The 18543-nt window shown below is 38.7% G+C and overlaps 1 protein-coding gene across 5 annotated transcripts in view; it reads left to right on the forward strand.

The window, feature by feature from the left end:
• The window catches only part of MED13L (mediator complex subunit 13L), a 297270-nt gene that overhangs the window by 269305 nt on the left and 9422 nt on the right, over window positions 1–18543 (forward strand). For 3 of the 5 annotated variants that reach the window (XM_087424160.1, XM_087424161.1, XM_087424162.1), the window contains exons 18-27: window positions 1635–1814; window positions 2432–2655; window positions 4568–4760; window positions 5445–5871; window positions 6730–6964; window positions 8124–8312; window positions 12432–12655; window positions 12848–12990; window positions 15940–16098; window positions 17597–17773. In XM_087424160.1, coding sequence (XP_087280286.1) covers window positions 1635–1814; window positions 2432–2655; window positions 4568–4760; window positions 5445–5871; window positions 6730–6964; window positions 8124–8312; window positions 12432–12655; window positions 12848–12990; window positions 15940–16098; window positions 17597–17773 — 2151 coding nt within the window. The remainder of the gene's footprint in view (window positions 1–1634; window positions 1815–2431; window positions 2656–4567; window positions 4761–5444; window positions 5872–6729; window positions 6965–8123; window positions 8313–12431; window positions 12656–12847; window positions 12991–15939; window positions 16099–17596; window positions 17774–18543) is intronic. The other 2 variants (XM_014787081.2, XM_004429945.2) reach the window with 1 other exon arrangement.

Below are 18543 nucleotides of genomic sequence, written 5' to 3' on the forward strand. Positions count from 1 at the left end.
AAGAAATGTGGGTGATTATCTTGGGTGGTTCCTTGTGCTAGATAGTGGCCTTCAGACAGAAAAGCAGTCTGTGTGGGTGGCTCAGTGGTGTCATCTTTGGATATGAAGAATAGCACATTTTATTTTGCGGGGGAGGTGTGGGTTCCAAATTCAGATGCTTAAAAGTACCAGACAGATAATGTAAATGAATGATGCAAAATGATTGCAAAAAGCAATGCCCTAAATTGTGTCCTTTCACAACACACTTTCTGTTTTGTCTGCACAGGAATAGAGTTCACAAACAATTGTGTCTGCATTTATTTTTCTCTAACCTGTGGTTCTCTCGGTCTGTCGTTTTCCTACTTTTCATAGAGCCACGGGTACAAGAAGTACTTTACTTTTTTCTTTACTGTAAGGAAAAAAGAAGCACAGGCCTGAAGATACAGGCTGTTAACACTGCTTCAGTCTCAGGCCGGCAGCAGAGCTAGGGCCCTGGAGAAGTGTCTGAAGGGGACAGCTGCTCCTCGGCTCCAGCACGTGGTGGTTAGGCAGCAACGTGGGTCTCAGCCAAGGGTTGCCAAGTCTCCTGGTTTTTCAAGAGAAGCTGGACATCCAGATTTGCGTGTGAAATTTCCTAGAGAGATTTGTTCCAGAATTAAAAAAAACAGTAACTCTGTGGGCCACCAGTTTGCACCATGTGTTTGATTTAGGGACACATCTAAAAATGTCTTAAGGAATTTTAAGCACCCTGTGTTCAGATTTAATTGGTAGACCTTCAATTTCCGTTTGTGCCCCTGTCCTAATCAGCTAGAGAAGAGTATGGAAAGGTCTTCAGGAACCCAGCTGCTTTGATTCATAGCTGATCACCTCGAACTTAATTAGCTCTTTCCTCAGTTCCTTTTGAGAAGTTGATGAGCATTATGGACCTTCCCTTTTCGGGAAAAAAGACACATTTTCCTGCATGCATGCACAGTTTTGCATAGAGTTGCAGAGGTGTTTCAGATTTTAGGTTAAGAACCCCTCCTGCTAGCAGAAGGAGTATTCGTTCTGAAACCGTGACTCCCCTGCCCTCCTCTGTATACAGATGACTTCCAGTCCTGTCGCTGCTTCTGCCGTGTTTTCATGTGCCTGCCTGCATGGAAGGTTGTCTTTCTCTTTATGCATTTTGCATTTTGTGAAAATACTTTACCTTAAGAACATTTTAAAAACTTCTATTTAAGTTCTCCTTTCCTACTCATCATATAATCAAAACATTGATATTTGTAAATAAAAATAATATAATAATTAAGAAAATTTGCCGCTCTCTCTTTTCTTATGAACAGCCTTAGAAACACGTTTGAGTGATTTTAAAAAGTCAGACCTATCCATCTTTCCACTATTAAATAATTCTATAGGTAACTTCTTCTATAGAGAGTAACTTATTTCTCCTTTTATTATTTTCAATAATAAATTATAAATTTTCTTCACTTTAGAAGAAGAATATCTTTCTTCTTGATCCTAACTCAAGTATTTTAGGATCTACAAAAAGTGGAATCTGCCGCCAGTGATGTCTTTGTCCGGACTATAACTAAGGTCCCAAACGATGGCAAGCAGAGGAGAGTGCCAGTTCCCTTTGTGATTCCTGTCCTTTTCATTTCATTTCACTTCTGTTCCAGTGCTCGACATCAGCATGCTCTCCTCCCAGGATGTGGTCCGTATGCTGTTGTCCCTGCAGCCCTTTCTCCAAGACGCCATCCAGAAGAAGCGCACGGGCAGGACCTGGGAGAATATCCAGCATGTGCAGGGACCACTCACCTGGCAGCAGTTCCACAAAATGGCAGGACGGGGAACCTATGGTAGAATCTTCTCCCTGTTTAAATTCCCTCTGAGTTTTTTGCTCCATGAAAAGCAGCTTTAGTTACTGTCATATCCTTGCTTCATTGACAAAATAGAATCTTTTTCTTCATGACTATGAAGTTATATAATGTCTTTGTTTTCCTAAAGTCAGTTTGGAGTTAAGTTTTCTAAAGATCCTTGGCATAATCAAGGTCAATGAAGAAAATAATCCCTTCATAGAGTATTTATTGGATTCTCCTCATCTTCCCAATCCTCACTACATTTTCATCTGGGTGTACTCCTGAACTGGTTCTGTCAGCTTCTTTGTAGTCAGGATTGTAAAGCTTATCCTAAAGGAAATGATGTAGTGTTGCTTGGAAAACTAACTTTAACTCATTCTAGTCTTCCCTCTGATCTCATTGAACCTTTGTAAGCACGTTCTGACTCATTTAAGTAAGGTTCTTCATCAAGGGCCATTTAATTAGAAGATTTGAAGAATACTTTTAAGAGTATCATGTCAACCTACAATGAAATTTCTGATGCCAGAATTAAGGAGAAAGCACCAGGAACTTCTAAATTGTCCCAGTTGTGGGAAGCAGACTCGTGAGCACCTTCCTAAACTGCAGTGTTGTTTTAGGTTCAGAAGAGTCTCCTGAGCCACTGCCCATCCCCACTCTGCTGGTGGGCTGCGACAAGGACTTCCTCACCATCTCGCCGTTCTCCTTGCCATTTTGGGAGAGGCTGTTGTTGGACCCGTATGGGGGCCACCGTGATGTTGCCTATCTTGTGGTGTGTCCAGAAAATGAGGCCTTGCTCGAGGGAGCCAGAACTTTCTTCAGGGACTTGAGTGCTGTATATGAGGTGAGAAACATATGAAAACCGTTTTTATGACATATTTCCTCACATTGTTTCTAGTTATGACAAATTTTAAAGAACAGGTGTCTTCGAAGTAGGTCTCAAAGAAAATTTGCAAGTAGTTGGAGGGTGAAGAAAAGAATTAGCAAGTTTTTCTGGAAGTAAATTGCTTTCCCATCTTTTTATTTTATTAGATTTAGAAGACTTTCCTCTACCAGCCTTACCACACATCTTAAAATCCTGTCAGCTGTTTTTTCCCCATTTATGTGCTTGAGTTTATAAGTATTGCTCACCAGGGGAAAGTGGTTATTCAGAAGCAGAGCTTTACAAAAAGAAAGTACCTCTACTCTTTTTGAGGGGATGGAAGGAAGGGGAAAGTGCCTGAAAACAGTATAAAAATGTTTAGCTTGAAAATTTCTGAATTGAAAGCTAAGTTTAATGAATCGTGTCCCTGTTATTTTTTATTTAATACTACATTCATGCTAATACTAAAATTTTGATACAGATTAATAATGTAATAACCATAATAATGTATAAGCCAGGTAGGTAATTTTATATCTTTAGTACATAAATTCCTGTTACTTTTGAAAAATTAGAATCATGTCTATCTTTGAAGAGTAAGTGCCACATTTCTTCTGCCAATGTATGTATACACTAAGTTATTTGAACCTTATACTTCTAATATCTTTATATTTGGCAAGATTAAATGAAATTAGTGTTTATAGTGTTTAGAACTGTGACAGGCATATTATAAGCATTACAAAAGTGTTTATTACATAAGATGCCAAGGTAAATTTAAAAAATACTCCGTAATAGAACATTCACTATCTATAAATGTCTGAGTACACATGAAATAGTAAACTTGCGTGTTGCTACAAGGAAGGGAGGAGATGCTAACGTATGAGGTAATGGCATCAATTAAGCCACTGAAGGAGAGGAGACCCTTGGACATGGTAATTTCTAAACAGTGTCTGGTCCATGGATGTGTAATAATATTAAAGGACAATTACCCTAACACAGAAAACTTGTCTAAGCACTTTTAAAGCCCAGCCGTTCTCTTGAATGAAGCCTTCAATGTAAGTTACAAAACATAAAAGGATTGCCAGATCTTTTTAGATCTTAATGATTTTACTCGGATTGCTCATTTGGCAGTAATGCGTACTTGCTTAGGAAGAGTGTACACTAGAGAATTTTGTAGGGGCTTGGCAAGCCTTCAGTTCATCAGCCCTGGTAAGGGATAATAATATGGGCTCTGCTGCTGGTGACCAGGTAGTAGACTAGGTTACTTTTTGCAGGTATATTATATTAATTCTCTGCCGTAAGCCCCTGCTTAGTGTCCTAGAGATTAATAACAAAATCTCATTGTGCTAAAACAACTATTTACTTTTAAAAAGTGATCAGCATATCCACTGCTTCAATGACCTCTACTATTGGTGATCTCCAAATGTCTGTACCAATGTAGCAGATGGCTACATGAAATTTTAATGTTATCTTATGGGAAAACGTTATGAGTAGGGATTACTTAAGAGGTTTTAGTGGACATATGTCTCAGTCAGCCTTAGTAGGCAGGAATCTGGTCAGTTCTTTATTTGACTATGAGCAATCAGGTAGTGCTCAGCAATTTTCCCTTGTGCTGGAGGAACTGGCTGAGATGAAGACACATTTATTTTTCTTTAGAAGAAACATTTATTTTTCTTTAGAGGGCCTAGTCCAGGTTTTGAAGAGACAAATAGCAGTTTCATGGTACTTTATAATTACCAGAAAGGACCAGCTTATAATGTTCATTTGGTTGCATGTGTTAACGCAAAAGGAAAAGGTAAAGGCTTCCATGTGCATGGTAAAGACTCTCCCTCACTAACGATATGGAATGCATAAAGGAAGAGTTCCTGGTGGATAATGATCTTGTTTGTGGTGTCAGATGTGCAGGCTGGGGCAGCACAAGCCCATCTGCAAAGTGCTACGCGATGGGATCATGCGCGTGGGAAAGACCGTGGCACAGAAGCTGACCGACGAGCTTGTGAGTGAGTGGTTCAACCAGCCGTGGAGCAGTGAGGAGAATGACAATCATTCCAGACTCAAACTGTATGCGCAAGTTTGTCGCCATCACCTAGGTAAAGAGGAATTTATTTGGTAAAGTGGAATTTGAGAAGTAAAATAGCAAATTGCTTCTCTTTCTCTCCCACCCCCCGTTAGGGATGCAACATGATGCTTCTTTTGTCTCAAGTAATGTTAGCATTCCATTACTGTATTTATTTAGGTCTAATTTTTGCGTTCTAGGTGGTTAAATGCTAATTTTTATGTGCGTGCATATTCTTTAAAAGTTACTTAAAGTTGCCTAAATAAGTCATATCTAATTTACTCCACATTTTGAAAACTTAGTAGCATGACTTGGTATTAATTGCTTAATTTTCAACCCAGATTCCAAGAGACTCTTAGAAACTTGTAAAGCTATATACACAGAGGGGCATAATATACCATTATGGCTGTGGAATAGATGGCCTTTCATTTTTCAGTGAAGGCATATGGAATCAATCTGAAAGGAAAATGTTACAAATGGTTCTTTTTCTCTTTTTTGCAAATAAGGCAAAATTTATGCTAAGTAGCTCCATGTTCATTTCCCTGTTTGCTGAATATATAAGCGTATGTTCAGCTGTGGCGATTGTGTTTTGGGTGTCATAATCAGAGTCTTGCGGCCTGAAAGCATGATTTTTTAAAAAGTGACCATTGTGAATTTCTGATTCAGTCTGACACTGAAGAACATCACTAAAGTCACCTCTCTGCATGGATTCTTTCAGCACCTTATTTAGCCACTCTGCAGCTCGATAGCAGCCTGTTGATACCACCTAAATACCAGACCCCACCAGCAGCAGCACAGGGACAAGCTACGCCTGGGAATACTGGGCCTTTAGCCTCAAATTCAGGATCAGCAGCTCCCTCAGCTGGCAGTGCGTTTAATCCCACCTCTAATGGTAGTTCTACGAACCCTGCAGCGAGTAGTTCCACGTCTGGTTCTTCTGTACCACCGGTCTCATCATCTGCCTCCGCTCCTGTTATTAACCAGATAAGCACTACCTCTTCTTCAGGATTCAGTGGTAGTGTTGGAGGGCAGAACCCCAGCACTGGGGCCAGTTCTGCAGATAGAACACAAGGGAACATAGGCTGTGCTGGAGACACTGAGCCTGGGCAGAGCTCCTCTCAGCCCTCACAGGATGGACAAGAAAGGTACATTACTCACTGATTGAGACAGTGGCTTCGCCTTGGACCCTTTATTTCCTCTTCTCTGCACCCCTCTCTCCCCCTCAACCTCACAAGTCTTTAAATCCAGTAAAGTGCTCTGTTTCTCTTCTTCTCGAAAGAAAGTGACAGCTGTTAATCTATAGTCTCAGTGTTAAGAAATTTGAGACTTCTTATAAATTTAACTTATTATTGTTAAACTTATTAGCTTAATAGTTAAGTATTACTATGAATACTAATATTGTTATATGAATATAATATATAGGTAATAGTATGTTTTGAAGCTAATATAATGTTTTTGTGTGTGTGTGTGTGAGGAAGATCAGCCCTGAGCTAACATCTGCCAATCCTCCTCTTTTTTTTCTTTTTTTTGCTGAGGAAGACTGGCCCTGGGCTAACATCCATGCCCATTTTCCTCCACTTTATATGGGACGCCGCCACAGCATGGCCTGACAAGCGGTGCGTGGGTGCGCGCCCGGGATCCGAACCAGCAAACCCTGGGCCGCTGCAGCGGAGCGTGCGCACTTAACCACTTGTGCCACTGGGCCGGCCCCAAGCTAATATAATGTTTTGAAGCTATTACTATTAACATAATAGTATTATAAAAGATCTTTGTAGAATATAACTACAGGAGAAAAAAGGGAGTTGAAAAAGAGCTCTCCCATTTTAGAGGAGTATATTGTCATTTTCCGTCTTCTTGGTGCTCCCTGGCTTGGTTTGCCTTCATCTTGATAGTATGATACATATTAATGTTACGTATAATCTGTAATCGCTGTCCAGGGAGTCAGTGCGCTCTAGAACTGATTTATTTTGTGTAACTTACATTTATTTTGTGCGTCTCATAAGGGACTCTCTCTGCAGTGTCACAGAAAGGGAGAGAATAGGAATCCCCACAGAGCCCGACTCTGCAGACAGCCAAGCCTGTCCCCCAGCTGTTGTCATTTACATGGTGGACCCCTTCACCTACACTGCAGAAGAAGACTCCACTTCCGGGAACTTTTGGCTGTTGAGCTTGATGCGCTGCTACACAGAGATGCTGGATCATTTACCTGAGCATATGAGAAATTCTTTCATTCTCCAGGTACCTATTTGCAAGTTTATTTTTTGCTTTTGTTGTTTTTATGAAAGTAAATAGAAGTTCATGATTTTTTTTTTAAAAAAATAGAAGTACATGAAAATAGAGAAAATATTCATAATTCTATCTTTTAGATTCAGCCATCATTACCTTTAGATTCAGCCATCGTTCCCATTTCGGTGTACTTCTAGCCTTTTTTCTGTGTGTTTATTTACACAGTTGAGATCATACTTTTAATATAAGTTTTAGTCTTTTTGTACTTAACATTATTCATGAATACTTTTCCATGTTATTTAAAATTCTCACAAGCGAGATTTTTAATGACTGCATATTTTCCATATTTAACTATTCATGTACAGTTAGATATTGAATTTGTTTTTTAATTTTTCACCATTATAAATAAAGCCATAATAAACATCTTTATGTATAATCTCTTTTTCACATTTCAGGTCATTTCTTAAAGTGTATTCTTAGATACAGATACTGATAAATAATACCAAATTCCTTTCCAAAAAAGTTATACTTATTTACATTCCTTTCAGCAGTAAATGAGCATGCCCATTTGCACTGCACCCCTGCCAGCTTTATAGTGTAATAATTTAAAAAATGTTTTATACTATAATAGATGGGAAATAATGCCTTGAGTGTTTGGGTTTTGCTTGACTGTCACTTTAACTATAAAGCTATTTTATAGAATTAAAAGATTGAAATTAAAGTTACCAGACTAGCTTGTTGATAGTTGCTCATTGTTTTGAAGTTTGTCTTTCAGATATTACACAATAATTCCAAAGATGCCATGCACACTATGTGTATACAATAGAAAAATGAGAAATGTATTAACAAGCAAGTTTTTAAATTTTGGGGCATGGCAACAATAAATTGAGAATTTACCCCTAAAATGGGAACAGGGTAATTACTAAGTGATGGTATAACTTGACCAACAAAATGGCACCTCTTCTTAAATTGCTGGTATATATTTGGAATATAGGATTTTACGTCACTGGAAGAAATTAAGATTGAATTATATTATGTTTGGCATTTCTATATTTTAAAACTAAAGTTCCTCCCCCCATTCAAGTAAAGAATTTATGCAATTTCATTTTCCTACTTTCTTGTTAGTGTACTAGCTCTCAGTTTCTCCTTTTGTTTGTGTTTGTATCTATAGATTGTGCCTTGCCAGTACATGCTGCAGACAATGAAGGATGAACAAGTTTTCTACATTCAATACTTGAAGTCCATGGCATTTTCAGTGTACTGCCAGTGCAGGCGGCCTCTGCCTACGCAGATCCACATTAAATCCCTCACAGGATTTGGACCTGCTGCCAGCATTGAGATGACCCTCAAGAACCCGGAGGTAGGTAGTAAGCCAGGCAGAAATTTGCAAAAACAGTTCTTTTATGTTGAAGGTGTAAGCAAGGAGAGTTGGTCTTCTACCTTTATATATGAGTGGTAGGTTTCTTTAATCCTTAAGTTAAAGTAGAGGAGATACTTCTCTGAACTTGTAAAACTTTTTGAGAAAAGAGGCTAGCAGATTTTTGGTGTAGAACTCAGCTCAACAATACACTTACCACTTTTACTTATTAATGTTTGACTTTCCGGTATTTATTTTGGTCTTTATTTTTTGAAGCTAACCTGTGTCTGAAATCAGTAACTCTCAACCTTCTCCAGCTCTCTTCTCTCCTGGTGCAGCAGTTGTGTATGTTTACTCTGCCTGGCCCCTCATTTTCTGATGCACATTCTTACAGAGAGTTGCTTTCTCCTCCCCTTGTCTCAGTGCTTGGGTTTATAAGTGAATGCTTTTTCTCTCCATCTTCTTAAACCCACTTCCCACAGATATGTACCTCAAGGGGGATTTTAAAACACGAAAGCCAAACATGTTTTAAACAGAAGTTTTACACAATCACCTTATCCTAAAGATAGATGTACAGGGCAATGTTTAGAATTTTCAAAGCCTTCGAAAATCAGTTTCCACAACACTGTTGTATGAAAGATTACCCATTAATGAAAGCCAGCAAATACCACTTCACCATAAGAGAACTTGCTAAAAACACCAACACTGCTGATTTTAGTTGGTAATGTAAGTTTTTCTGGAAAACTCTTATGAAATGTGTATCCCTTTTATGAGTAAAAGCTTAGAAAGGAGAAGTCATGTGACTAGTTAATACTGCATTTGTGGTAACTTGGTTCAGGTCATCTTCGTCCCAAGAGAGGAAGGTGCTTAGTTACATTCACTCTGGGGTTATATAAAGTTTATATTTTTGGGGGCCGGCCTGGTGGTGCAAGTGGTTAAGAAGTGCACGCGCTCCGCTGCAGCCGCCCGGGGTTCGCCAGTTCGGATCCCAGGCGCGCACCGACGCACCGCTTGTCAGGCCATGCTGTGGCGGTGGCCCATACAAAAAAGTGGAGGAAGATGGGCACGGATGTTAGCCCAGGGCCAGTCTTCCTCAGCAAAAAGAGGAGGATTGGCAGATGTTAGCTCAGGGCCGATCTTCCTCACACACACAAAAAAAATTTATATTTTTGGCAGTTTTAGATTGGTTTATTCTTTTAAGTTTGAATTTTTCACCTTTTGTCTATTTTCTAAAAGCTTTTTCTAGGATTAAAAAAAAATTTTGTTTCTACTTTTCTTATTTTGTTTCCAGAAAGTGAGTTATTGTCTTTCTTGATAAACTTAGAATCTTTTAGCTCTTTGCCTCTTGTGATTATTCTGCAGTTCAGATGCAGTTATTCCTGTGCTTTGGTAAGAAGGGATCACAATTTCAGATGATAACTAATAGTATTCTGCATAGAGGAGAGGAAAGGCTGACTGCCTAGATTAAGATATCCCAAGGCATTCTGTGACGTTTTTAAAGATGATAACGTACTGGCAGAACACCGTCAGGAGCTCATGAGATAAAGTGAGGCTTAGATGAAGATAAATGGCAAACATATGCTTTTTTTCCTTTTGCTTTGGACCAGGAAGAGAGAAGTAAACGATATGACTTTATTAAAAACAAAAGAACCAAATGTTATGAATATTTACTGAGATTTATAAGTTTTTACTTGCATTGAGGTAATGGTTACTTGCTCAGTGCTGCCTCTCCCTCAGTCTGCAGCTACAAGGTTGCACTTTCATCCAGTAAATATAGCTGAGTGTCTGCTGTGTGCCAGGCAAGGTGCTGAGGATGCAGTGGCGAACAAAACAGCCAGGACGCCTGTTTCCAGGAATTCTAATCTTTGCAGTGCTGTAGTCTCATGCAAGCACACTTTCACATAAGAAAGAGTGTATTTTAGTATTTATCATGCAAGTTTTAGAAGAAATCCTCTTGCTAGTCTCCCTTTTGTTTTTCATCTAGCGTCTCAAAAGCGCAGTTTGGAAATGATGTTTTACCTAGTGATTTATCACAGGCTATCTATTGCATCTAAAATGTTTGACATTTAACCTTGTGTTTTACACAAAACTTTTCAGGTAACCTCACCTGGACTCTTTTTTGTGAAAAAAAGCTTAATTGAGACATAATGCACATATCATAAAATTCACCCTTTTAAAAATTGTACAGTTTAGTGGTTTATAGTTTATTCACAAAGTTGTACAGCTGTCACCACTATCTAATTTTAGAACATTTTCATCAACCCAGACAGAAACTCCATACCTATTAGCAATCGTTCCTCCTTTTCCCCTCCCCCCAGCTTCTGGCAACTACTAATCTACGTTCTGTGTCTGTGGAGTTGCCTGTTCTGGACATTTTGTGTAAATGGAATCAGACAATATGTCATCTTTTATGTCTGGCTTCTTTCATTTAGCATAATATTTTTGAGATTCATCCATGTCATAGCATGTATCAGCATTTCATTTCTTTTTATGGCTAAATAATATTCCATTCTATAGATATACCACATTTTGTTTATCCATTCCTTAGTGGACGGACATTTGAGTTTTTCCATTTTTTGGCTGTTGTGAATAATGCTGCTCTGAACATTTGTCTACAAGTTTTTGTGTGGATATGTTTTCAGTTCTCTTGGTAAATACCTAGGAGTGGGACTTCCAGGTCTATGGAGAACGAATGGATCAGTGATAAGATTAGCTTTGAAACTTTGAGCAAGTCGTTACAATATCTTAGAATATGTCCAAGCCCATGTTTTGTATCCCTAAAATGAAGGAATGGGCTTAGATTACTTCCAAGGTCTCTTTTAGCTTTAAAATTCTGTAATTCCTTATTATTATTTCTTATGCTTTCTAGTTCAGGGGTCAGCAACTATGACTGTGGGCTAAATCCAGCCTGTAGCCTGTATTTGTATGATCAGCTAGATAGGAATGAGCATTACATTTTCAGAAAGAGAAGATGATGTGACAGAGACTCATAAAGCCTAAAGTAGTTACTGTCTGGTCCTTTATAGAAGTTTGCTGACTCCTGCTGTAGTTTATTAAATATTAAAATGCCTGTAATAGCTGTAAACAAAGATGACAATTAAATTTTGTCACAGTTTGACTATTTAAAATATTTGTCTTAGGTAACAGCTAATGCTTTGATTTCTTAAATTACACACACACACACACACACATATTAAAATAGACATAATGAAAAGTACTCAATCATAAGTGTACTGCTTGATGAGTTTTCACTAAGTGAAAATATCATGTAACAAGCACAGGAAACAAAACATAACAAGCATCCGGAAGCCTCTCTAATGTCCCTTGCAGTCACTCCAGCAGTAATCACTATTCTGACTTAGAACAACATAGTTTTGCCTGTTTTTTACTTTTATATAAATTGAATCATATAATTTATATTCCTTTGTTTCTGACTTCTTTACTCAACGTTGAGGTTTATTCATTTTGTTGCTTGTAGTGGTAGTTTTTTCATTCGCTTTGCTGTTTAATATTCTGATTATGTGACTGTATTACAGTTTAGCATCATTCACTGGCGGTGGGTGTTGAGGTTATGTTCTGTTGGAGCAATCGTTGTGATTAATACTGTAGTGAACATTCTTATCCCTGATCCTTGGGAAACACACACATGCATCGTGTTGGGTCACAGGGTGGTGTGTGTTCAGCTGTAGCGGGCATTGTCACATACTTTTCTGAAGGGACTGTATCACCAGCAATATATGCAACTTCTAATTATTCTGCGTGCTCACCAATACTTGATGTTTTCTGTCTTGTTTATTTCAGACATTCTGGTGGGTGTGTAGTGGTATCTCATTGTGGTTTTAATTTCCACTTTCCTAATAGCTAATGAAGTTCGGCCAATTTACTTTCTAAACTAGTAATTTATTTTGATAAGAAAATATTGGCTTGATGGGGTTCCCTAGCATATATCATTTAAACAATCTTTTTGTTATCTGTATTATGATTACTATTTATATAGAGAGTACTAGGGAGCAATGTATTGCCATTACTCCCTGTTGATTTCATTCAGTGCTGTTCTGGGTTTTGTTGTAAATATTAAATTGAGTGGCTTTGTGTTGATGTTGATTTTGATTTTGATTTCAGCGGCCCAGCCCAATCCAGCTTTACTCCCCTCCTTTTATATTGGCCCCAATCAAAGACAAGCAGACAGAGCTGGGAGAGACGTTTGGCGAAGCGAGCCAGAAATACAATGTGCTCTTTGTGGGCTATTGTCTGTCTCACGACCAGCGCTGGCTTTTGGCTTCCTGCACTGACCTCCATGGGGAATTATTAGAAACTTGTATTGTCAATATTGCTTTACCAAACAGGTGAGGAGCCTTGATGTTTATGGTGCATGTAATTGATGCTGTGCCTTTCCTCGGATATGAATCTATCTTATTTTCCTATGTAAATGCAGGCGGTGCTGTGTGGGTGGGTTCCTTAGAATTTTCTAGGTTTTATCCTCCTAAGTGACAACTTTGATTCACTGGGGACCCCTTCCCCATTTCTTTCTTTTTTAGATCACGTAGGAGTAAAGTATCTGCACGTAAAATTGGACTACAGAAGTTATGGGAATGGTGCATAGGTATTGTCCAAATGACGTCTCTACCCTGGAGAGTTGTAATAGGGCGACTTGGGCGTCTTGGCCATGGGGAGCTTAAAGGTGAGAAATACCTGAAGCAGTGGGTACAGGAAACAGAGGAAAAGGGCTGAGCTAACGTCATTAACCGAGATGAGGGAGAAAATTGTAAAGTTGGTAGTAAGAATAAAGCAGATTGTATTTTCTATTCTTTTAAATGTACAGGATAAACCAGTGGTTTTTAAACTTTTCATTAGCAACAAAACCATTTACCCAAAGAAAATCTTAAATATTGAAGTCCAATACATAAAACAGAAAAAGAATGTTTTAATATAGAAATGATACTTAGTAAATTAGAGTTTCTAACATTTATTTATCTATTGAGTCAGCAAGAAGTCAGTTTTAACATGAAAATTTTATATCAGAGATTATGGATGATAGTAGAAGTCATATGTAAGAACAGCCTTCAGTTTCTTTCATTCATTTATTTTTGGTGGTTAGTGGTGATGAGTTTTATATTTCTTTCTTTTGTTTTGGTGCTACAATAGCAAGATAATCCAGATTTACGAGGACAGGTAGTTGCAAGTTGGCGCAGTCTATTCCATTGCCACCGTCTGATATTCTTCAGTCTAGAAGCTTAAGAGAATGGATCTTTTTAAAGTTGCATCCCTAAATATATCTACCAACTGCTTATATTCCTTATCATAAATATAACAGGCAGTCAGGAAGCACTGAAAGTAACTGTAACATAACCCAACTGACCACCGGCAGCTGCCTGGCCTGGCATTGAGCCAGCTCATTTACTGTCCTAGGGTAGCTGCTTGTACCGTTTTACATGAGCAGTGTGAACAGGCCTAGATTATTTTTTTTAAAGTCTTATTAATTAATGACACATTGATGAAAAGTTCAGTATATGCATATAGATAGGAGAAGTCTTTTTCTAAAATCTGCACAAAAGCAAAGCATATGTCAACAAATGAGCTTGGTGGTTTTGTGTGTGCAAGTATATTAGAGCAGAGTTAGCAGACTTTCTTTGTAAAGAGCCACATAGTAAATATTTTTGACTTTGCAGGGCAGCTGGTCACTGCTGCAGCCGCTCAACTCTGCCATTGTAACGTCAAAGCCATAGACAATACCCAAGTGAATGAATATGGCTATGTGCCAATAAGACTTTGTTTACAAAAACAGGTGGTGGGCAATTTGGCCTGTGGACCATAGTTTGCTGACTTTTGCATTAGGGTGTGTGTATTTCTTTACGTGAAATTTATATCAGGTATTTGTGGAACCCCTAAATTAAAACCCCTGATACCGATATAACTTGCATTGTAACAAGTGCCTGAGTGAGTTAACTATTGGGTTTTAATTGCAGTTTATACAAATATTACATAATATGTATTTAAAGAAATGTTTTCTTAGGAATCTCTCCTACACAAAATTTTTTAGTAACAAATTATACTGTAGACTAATAGAAAATATTACCCTTTTCATTTTTTAAAGAATTTCGTGCTTATAATGAATCTTGTATTAGTAGCCTGGAGGTCTAATACAGTAGGGGATTCATCATTTCATTTCTGTCAGAATTCCTATCTTCTCTCCTAGTATGCCTTTTAGTCAATCTCATTTCTTAAAGGCTTTGGGCTACTCTTAACCCTTGGGAAAAGTTAGAATATAATAGGAAAGAAGAAGAGGGGATAAAATGTAGCATAGTAGTCTAGTCACTTGGTGCTTTGGAAAATTATTAAGGCCATTGCCTTCCCTTTCTGATATTTTAGAAGGGACACACTCTTCTTATCTCTTAGAAGAGAGGAATGTAAGTGTGACCGAGGACCCCATCAAAAGATTGAGAGAAAATGTACTTTCAAGAAATAAAAACATGGAGAAGAGCCTAGTGTACAGGAAATCAGTTTGCCAATCTACAGTTCCTTCCTTTGGGGATCCAAGGTCTGCCACCACCTTGCATTTCTCTGGGACAGTATCAGATATGAACCTGTAGATTTCAGAGTCAGCTTTGTGAATTTCTGTTCTTCACCACCAAAGTGTGATAAAATACTTATCCTGCCTTTTCCTTCTTATTTGGTTTTAAATACAGAACTCACATTTGTTTGATTTTTCTGTAGTTTTTAAAAATGCATTCTTAACGTTCCTGGCCACTTTTATTTCAGCCACTTCAGTTTGAGGTTCATTAGGAATGTGAAATATGAAAAAAGTTTTCCTTTCACCTGCTGTTTAAGGGGAGAATAGCTTGTTTGAAAAAAGTGTGTGGAGGCAGAGAAGCCTGCAGTGGAGGGGCATTTCATCAGTGGAACGTGACGTGACAGCAGTGCGCTGCTGCAGGAATATGACATGCTTCGTGTGTGTCTGTCAGGGAGGTCAAAAGAGAGAACCAAGTACTTTACAATTCCCAGAGTAACAAAACCCTCAACAGTTCTCTGAGTAGACATAGTGCCTTTGTTTGGAAGCAGTAAACACATTAAGAAGAAAATTTGTGCTGACTTGTTAATCTGAACAATTAGCGTTTGGAGCACTTGACTTGCACCCATTGGTTATCAGCTCTTTTGGGCGTTCTGAGAAGGGTTCCCCTTCCTTTCTGCTGCTGCTTGCCTTTCATGGGAACAACCAAACTACAGTAGTAACAAAACGGAGTTTTGCCCCCAACTGTGCTCTCTTCTAAAGAGAAGTGCTGATAGCGACAGTGAAAGACGCAGAGCTGGAGAAGGAGAAAGAACAGACTGGCACTATCATCAGAAAGTGTTTGAAGAGTCTGAATCTTCCTGGGGCTGTGCTGGCCTCTCACAGGTCATTTCAGACATGACTTCAGTCTACAGGATAGGAGCCCTTTGTTTCTTTGTTAATGAAGTGTAATAGAGGTCAAGTGACATTTTCTTTGTAGCAAGGAGGGGAACCTGTATACCCGTATTCCCTTTAGGGCCCAATCCTAGAAATTCAATTACCAGGCAAAACTGGTGAAATGCTCAAACCTCCTATCAATATGAATTTCTAAAGACTGTGTGTGACTGTGATATTTGATTTCAGATTGGAGTATCCTCCTTGGAGAATGTTCACTACAGACAATCAGCAAACGGCTCAAGGACGTGTGCCGGATGTGTGGAATCTCTGCCGCAGACTCTCCTTCTATCCTTAGTGCCTGCCTGGTTGCCATGGAACCCCAGGGGTCCTTTGTAGTGATGCCAGGTAAATCTCTTCTTGTCAGTTTCATTCATTAGGTATCACATCAGTTCAGTCCATTCAAACTTAAGTCCACAGACAAGTGTAGAATATATCTTTATTGTCTTTATAAGAGAAGATTGTACTTAGGGCTCAAAAATGGAAATCATTTAGTCTCTTCCAAGGGGAATGGTTTGTGATTTTATTATCTTTGTTGACCATAGCTTGGGGAGAGCCTAAGTTCTGGACGTGACTGAGAGCTCTTAGAGTCATGGCTAATTACTGTTGCCCGACCCCAAATTGTTGTTAGCGTATGAAATCACCCTCCAAAAACTACTGAAGTGGACACCAGCTTGATACATAATTGAGCATCCTTTTGAAGACACGTATTTGACAGAATCTCCAGGCAGCCTTGAGAGGATATGGCTGAGGATGAATGGCGAGGCAAATAAAGGTGAAGCATTTAGCACAGTACCTGGCCCACAGTGAGCTCTCAGTAAATCTGACTGCCAGTATGTGGATAGCAAAAACATTGTTGCCACAGAAGTTTTAAAAAGTTAGCAACTAAGCTATTTTATAATTTTATAACTAAGCCGTTTTATACTTTTTAAACCTGTTTTTACCATCCACATATTTCTTTGATCAAATGGGAGACCCTGTCCGCTCACTCCCTGTAAAAGTCAATAGTGTTGTGGTGTGAGAAGGAGGTTACTTGTCATCAGTCCAGTGAGAGACGCTGGCCTGCTTGTTAGACCTTAGGTCAACTGTTGCCTGCGCCACTGGGGCAAATTACATAACTTCTTTGTGCTCTGTCGTCTTCGTGAAATGAGGGTGATAGTTCCTACCTCAGTGTGGCTGTGATGACTGAAAGAGATGACAGGCATAAAGTGTTCACGTAGTGAGTATTCAATAAATGTTAGTTATAACAATTATTAGTTGAATGGTACCATTTCTATAGAATTGTATCGTTTAGGAGAACAGTACTTAATTTAGTGAGCAACCACAGGAGGGAAGAAAGTGGGAGATTTTTTTGTAGAAATACTTCCTGGGGCCGGCCCTGTGGTGGAGTGGTGAAGTACGGCGCACTCTGCGTCGCTGGCCCGGGTTCACCGGTTTGGATCCTGGGCACAGACCTACACCGCTTGTCCACCATGCTGTGGCGGTGTCCCACATACAAAATAGAGGAGGACTGGCACAGATGTTAGCTCAGAGCTAATCTTCCTCAATGGAAAAAAGAGGAAGATTGGCAACAGATAAGTAATGAAAACATATTTGGTGGACTCAGTCCAGTTTTATCTTACCCCTTCCAGTGTGAAATGAGCCTTGGGCTGTCATAGCTATATGCTCTGACTCAGTTTCTTTGAAGTTATTTAAACAGTTGGGCTCAGCTTTAGGTGGGTATCCATCATGACAGTTGTGTCAGACTCAGATCACTGCAGCTCACTTCCTCTTAAAATTTCATTCCTGGAGTTGTTTACTGCTGCACAAAAGGAATTGATACAATTCTTTTTTTTTTTTTTTGAAGATGCTGTCACAATGGGTTCTGTTTTTGGCCGAAGTACTGCACTAAACATGCAGTCATCTCAGCTTAACACCCCTCAAGATGCTTCTTGTACACACATCTTGGTGTTCCCAACATCATCAACCATCCAAGTGGCTCCAGCCAACTATCCCAATGAAGATGGATTTAGCCCCAACAATGGTGAGTGGAAGACCCTATATGGATAGAGCTCCACTCCTCAACAAGACACAGAGCTGGAGTATGGAGTCACTGGGCTGCTGCAGTTTTCTTTGTTGTAATAAACAATATGAAATATGAAGAGGGGATTGAAGGGTTGAGAATCTTTTTGGTTTTGAAGATTTAATTTGTACAATTACCAAGACCAAATAAATAACTTTCCTCTCCTCGGTAGTTAACTTTCTCCTTTTTCATTAAAGGCAAAAAAATACTATTTGTTAGGTAGTGTCCTACACATGGGTGTCACTCTTTCAATAATTATTTCTTGATCTATCTTGAAATCTGTGAGGACTGCTAGGCGAAATGAAGATAGCACCTGCCTTTAGCTAATCATTGGGAGTCTAATTTGCTCTAAAACAACTCCTTATTTGATTATTCTTAGGTTTTTTTGGTTTGAATATCTATTAAGGCATTTGTTAAGAAATGGTTATTTATAAACTGTAAAATGCTCAATATAATGCAGGCATTTGCATTATTTTTTGAAAAATTTTTAACAGCTACCAGCATTTACTCCTGTTAAATGGGGTGGGAAAAAAGATGCCATACTTTATATATATATGTATACCATATATAGTATGATCACAATGGAATAACAAGAGAAAAAGAAAGAATCATAGCAAAAATGTTCATGCTGATTGGGTTATGGGTGATGGTTTTCCCCTTTTCTTTCCAAATTTTCTGCTGTAAGTATACCTTACTTTTATAATGTAGGAGAGACTTTTTTAAAGAAAACA

The sequence above is a fragment of the Ceratotherium simum genome, chromosome 35 (genome assembly GCF_057802395.1).
Source record: "Ceratotherium simum simum isolate JZ-2026a chromosome 35, ASM5780239v1, whole genome shotgun sequence".
Taxonomy (NCBI): domain Eukaryota; kingdom Metazoa; phylum Chordata; class Mammalia; order Perissodactyla; family Rhinocerotidae; genus Ceratotherium; species Ceratotherium simum.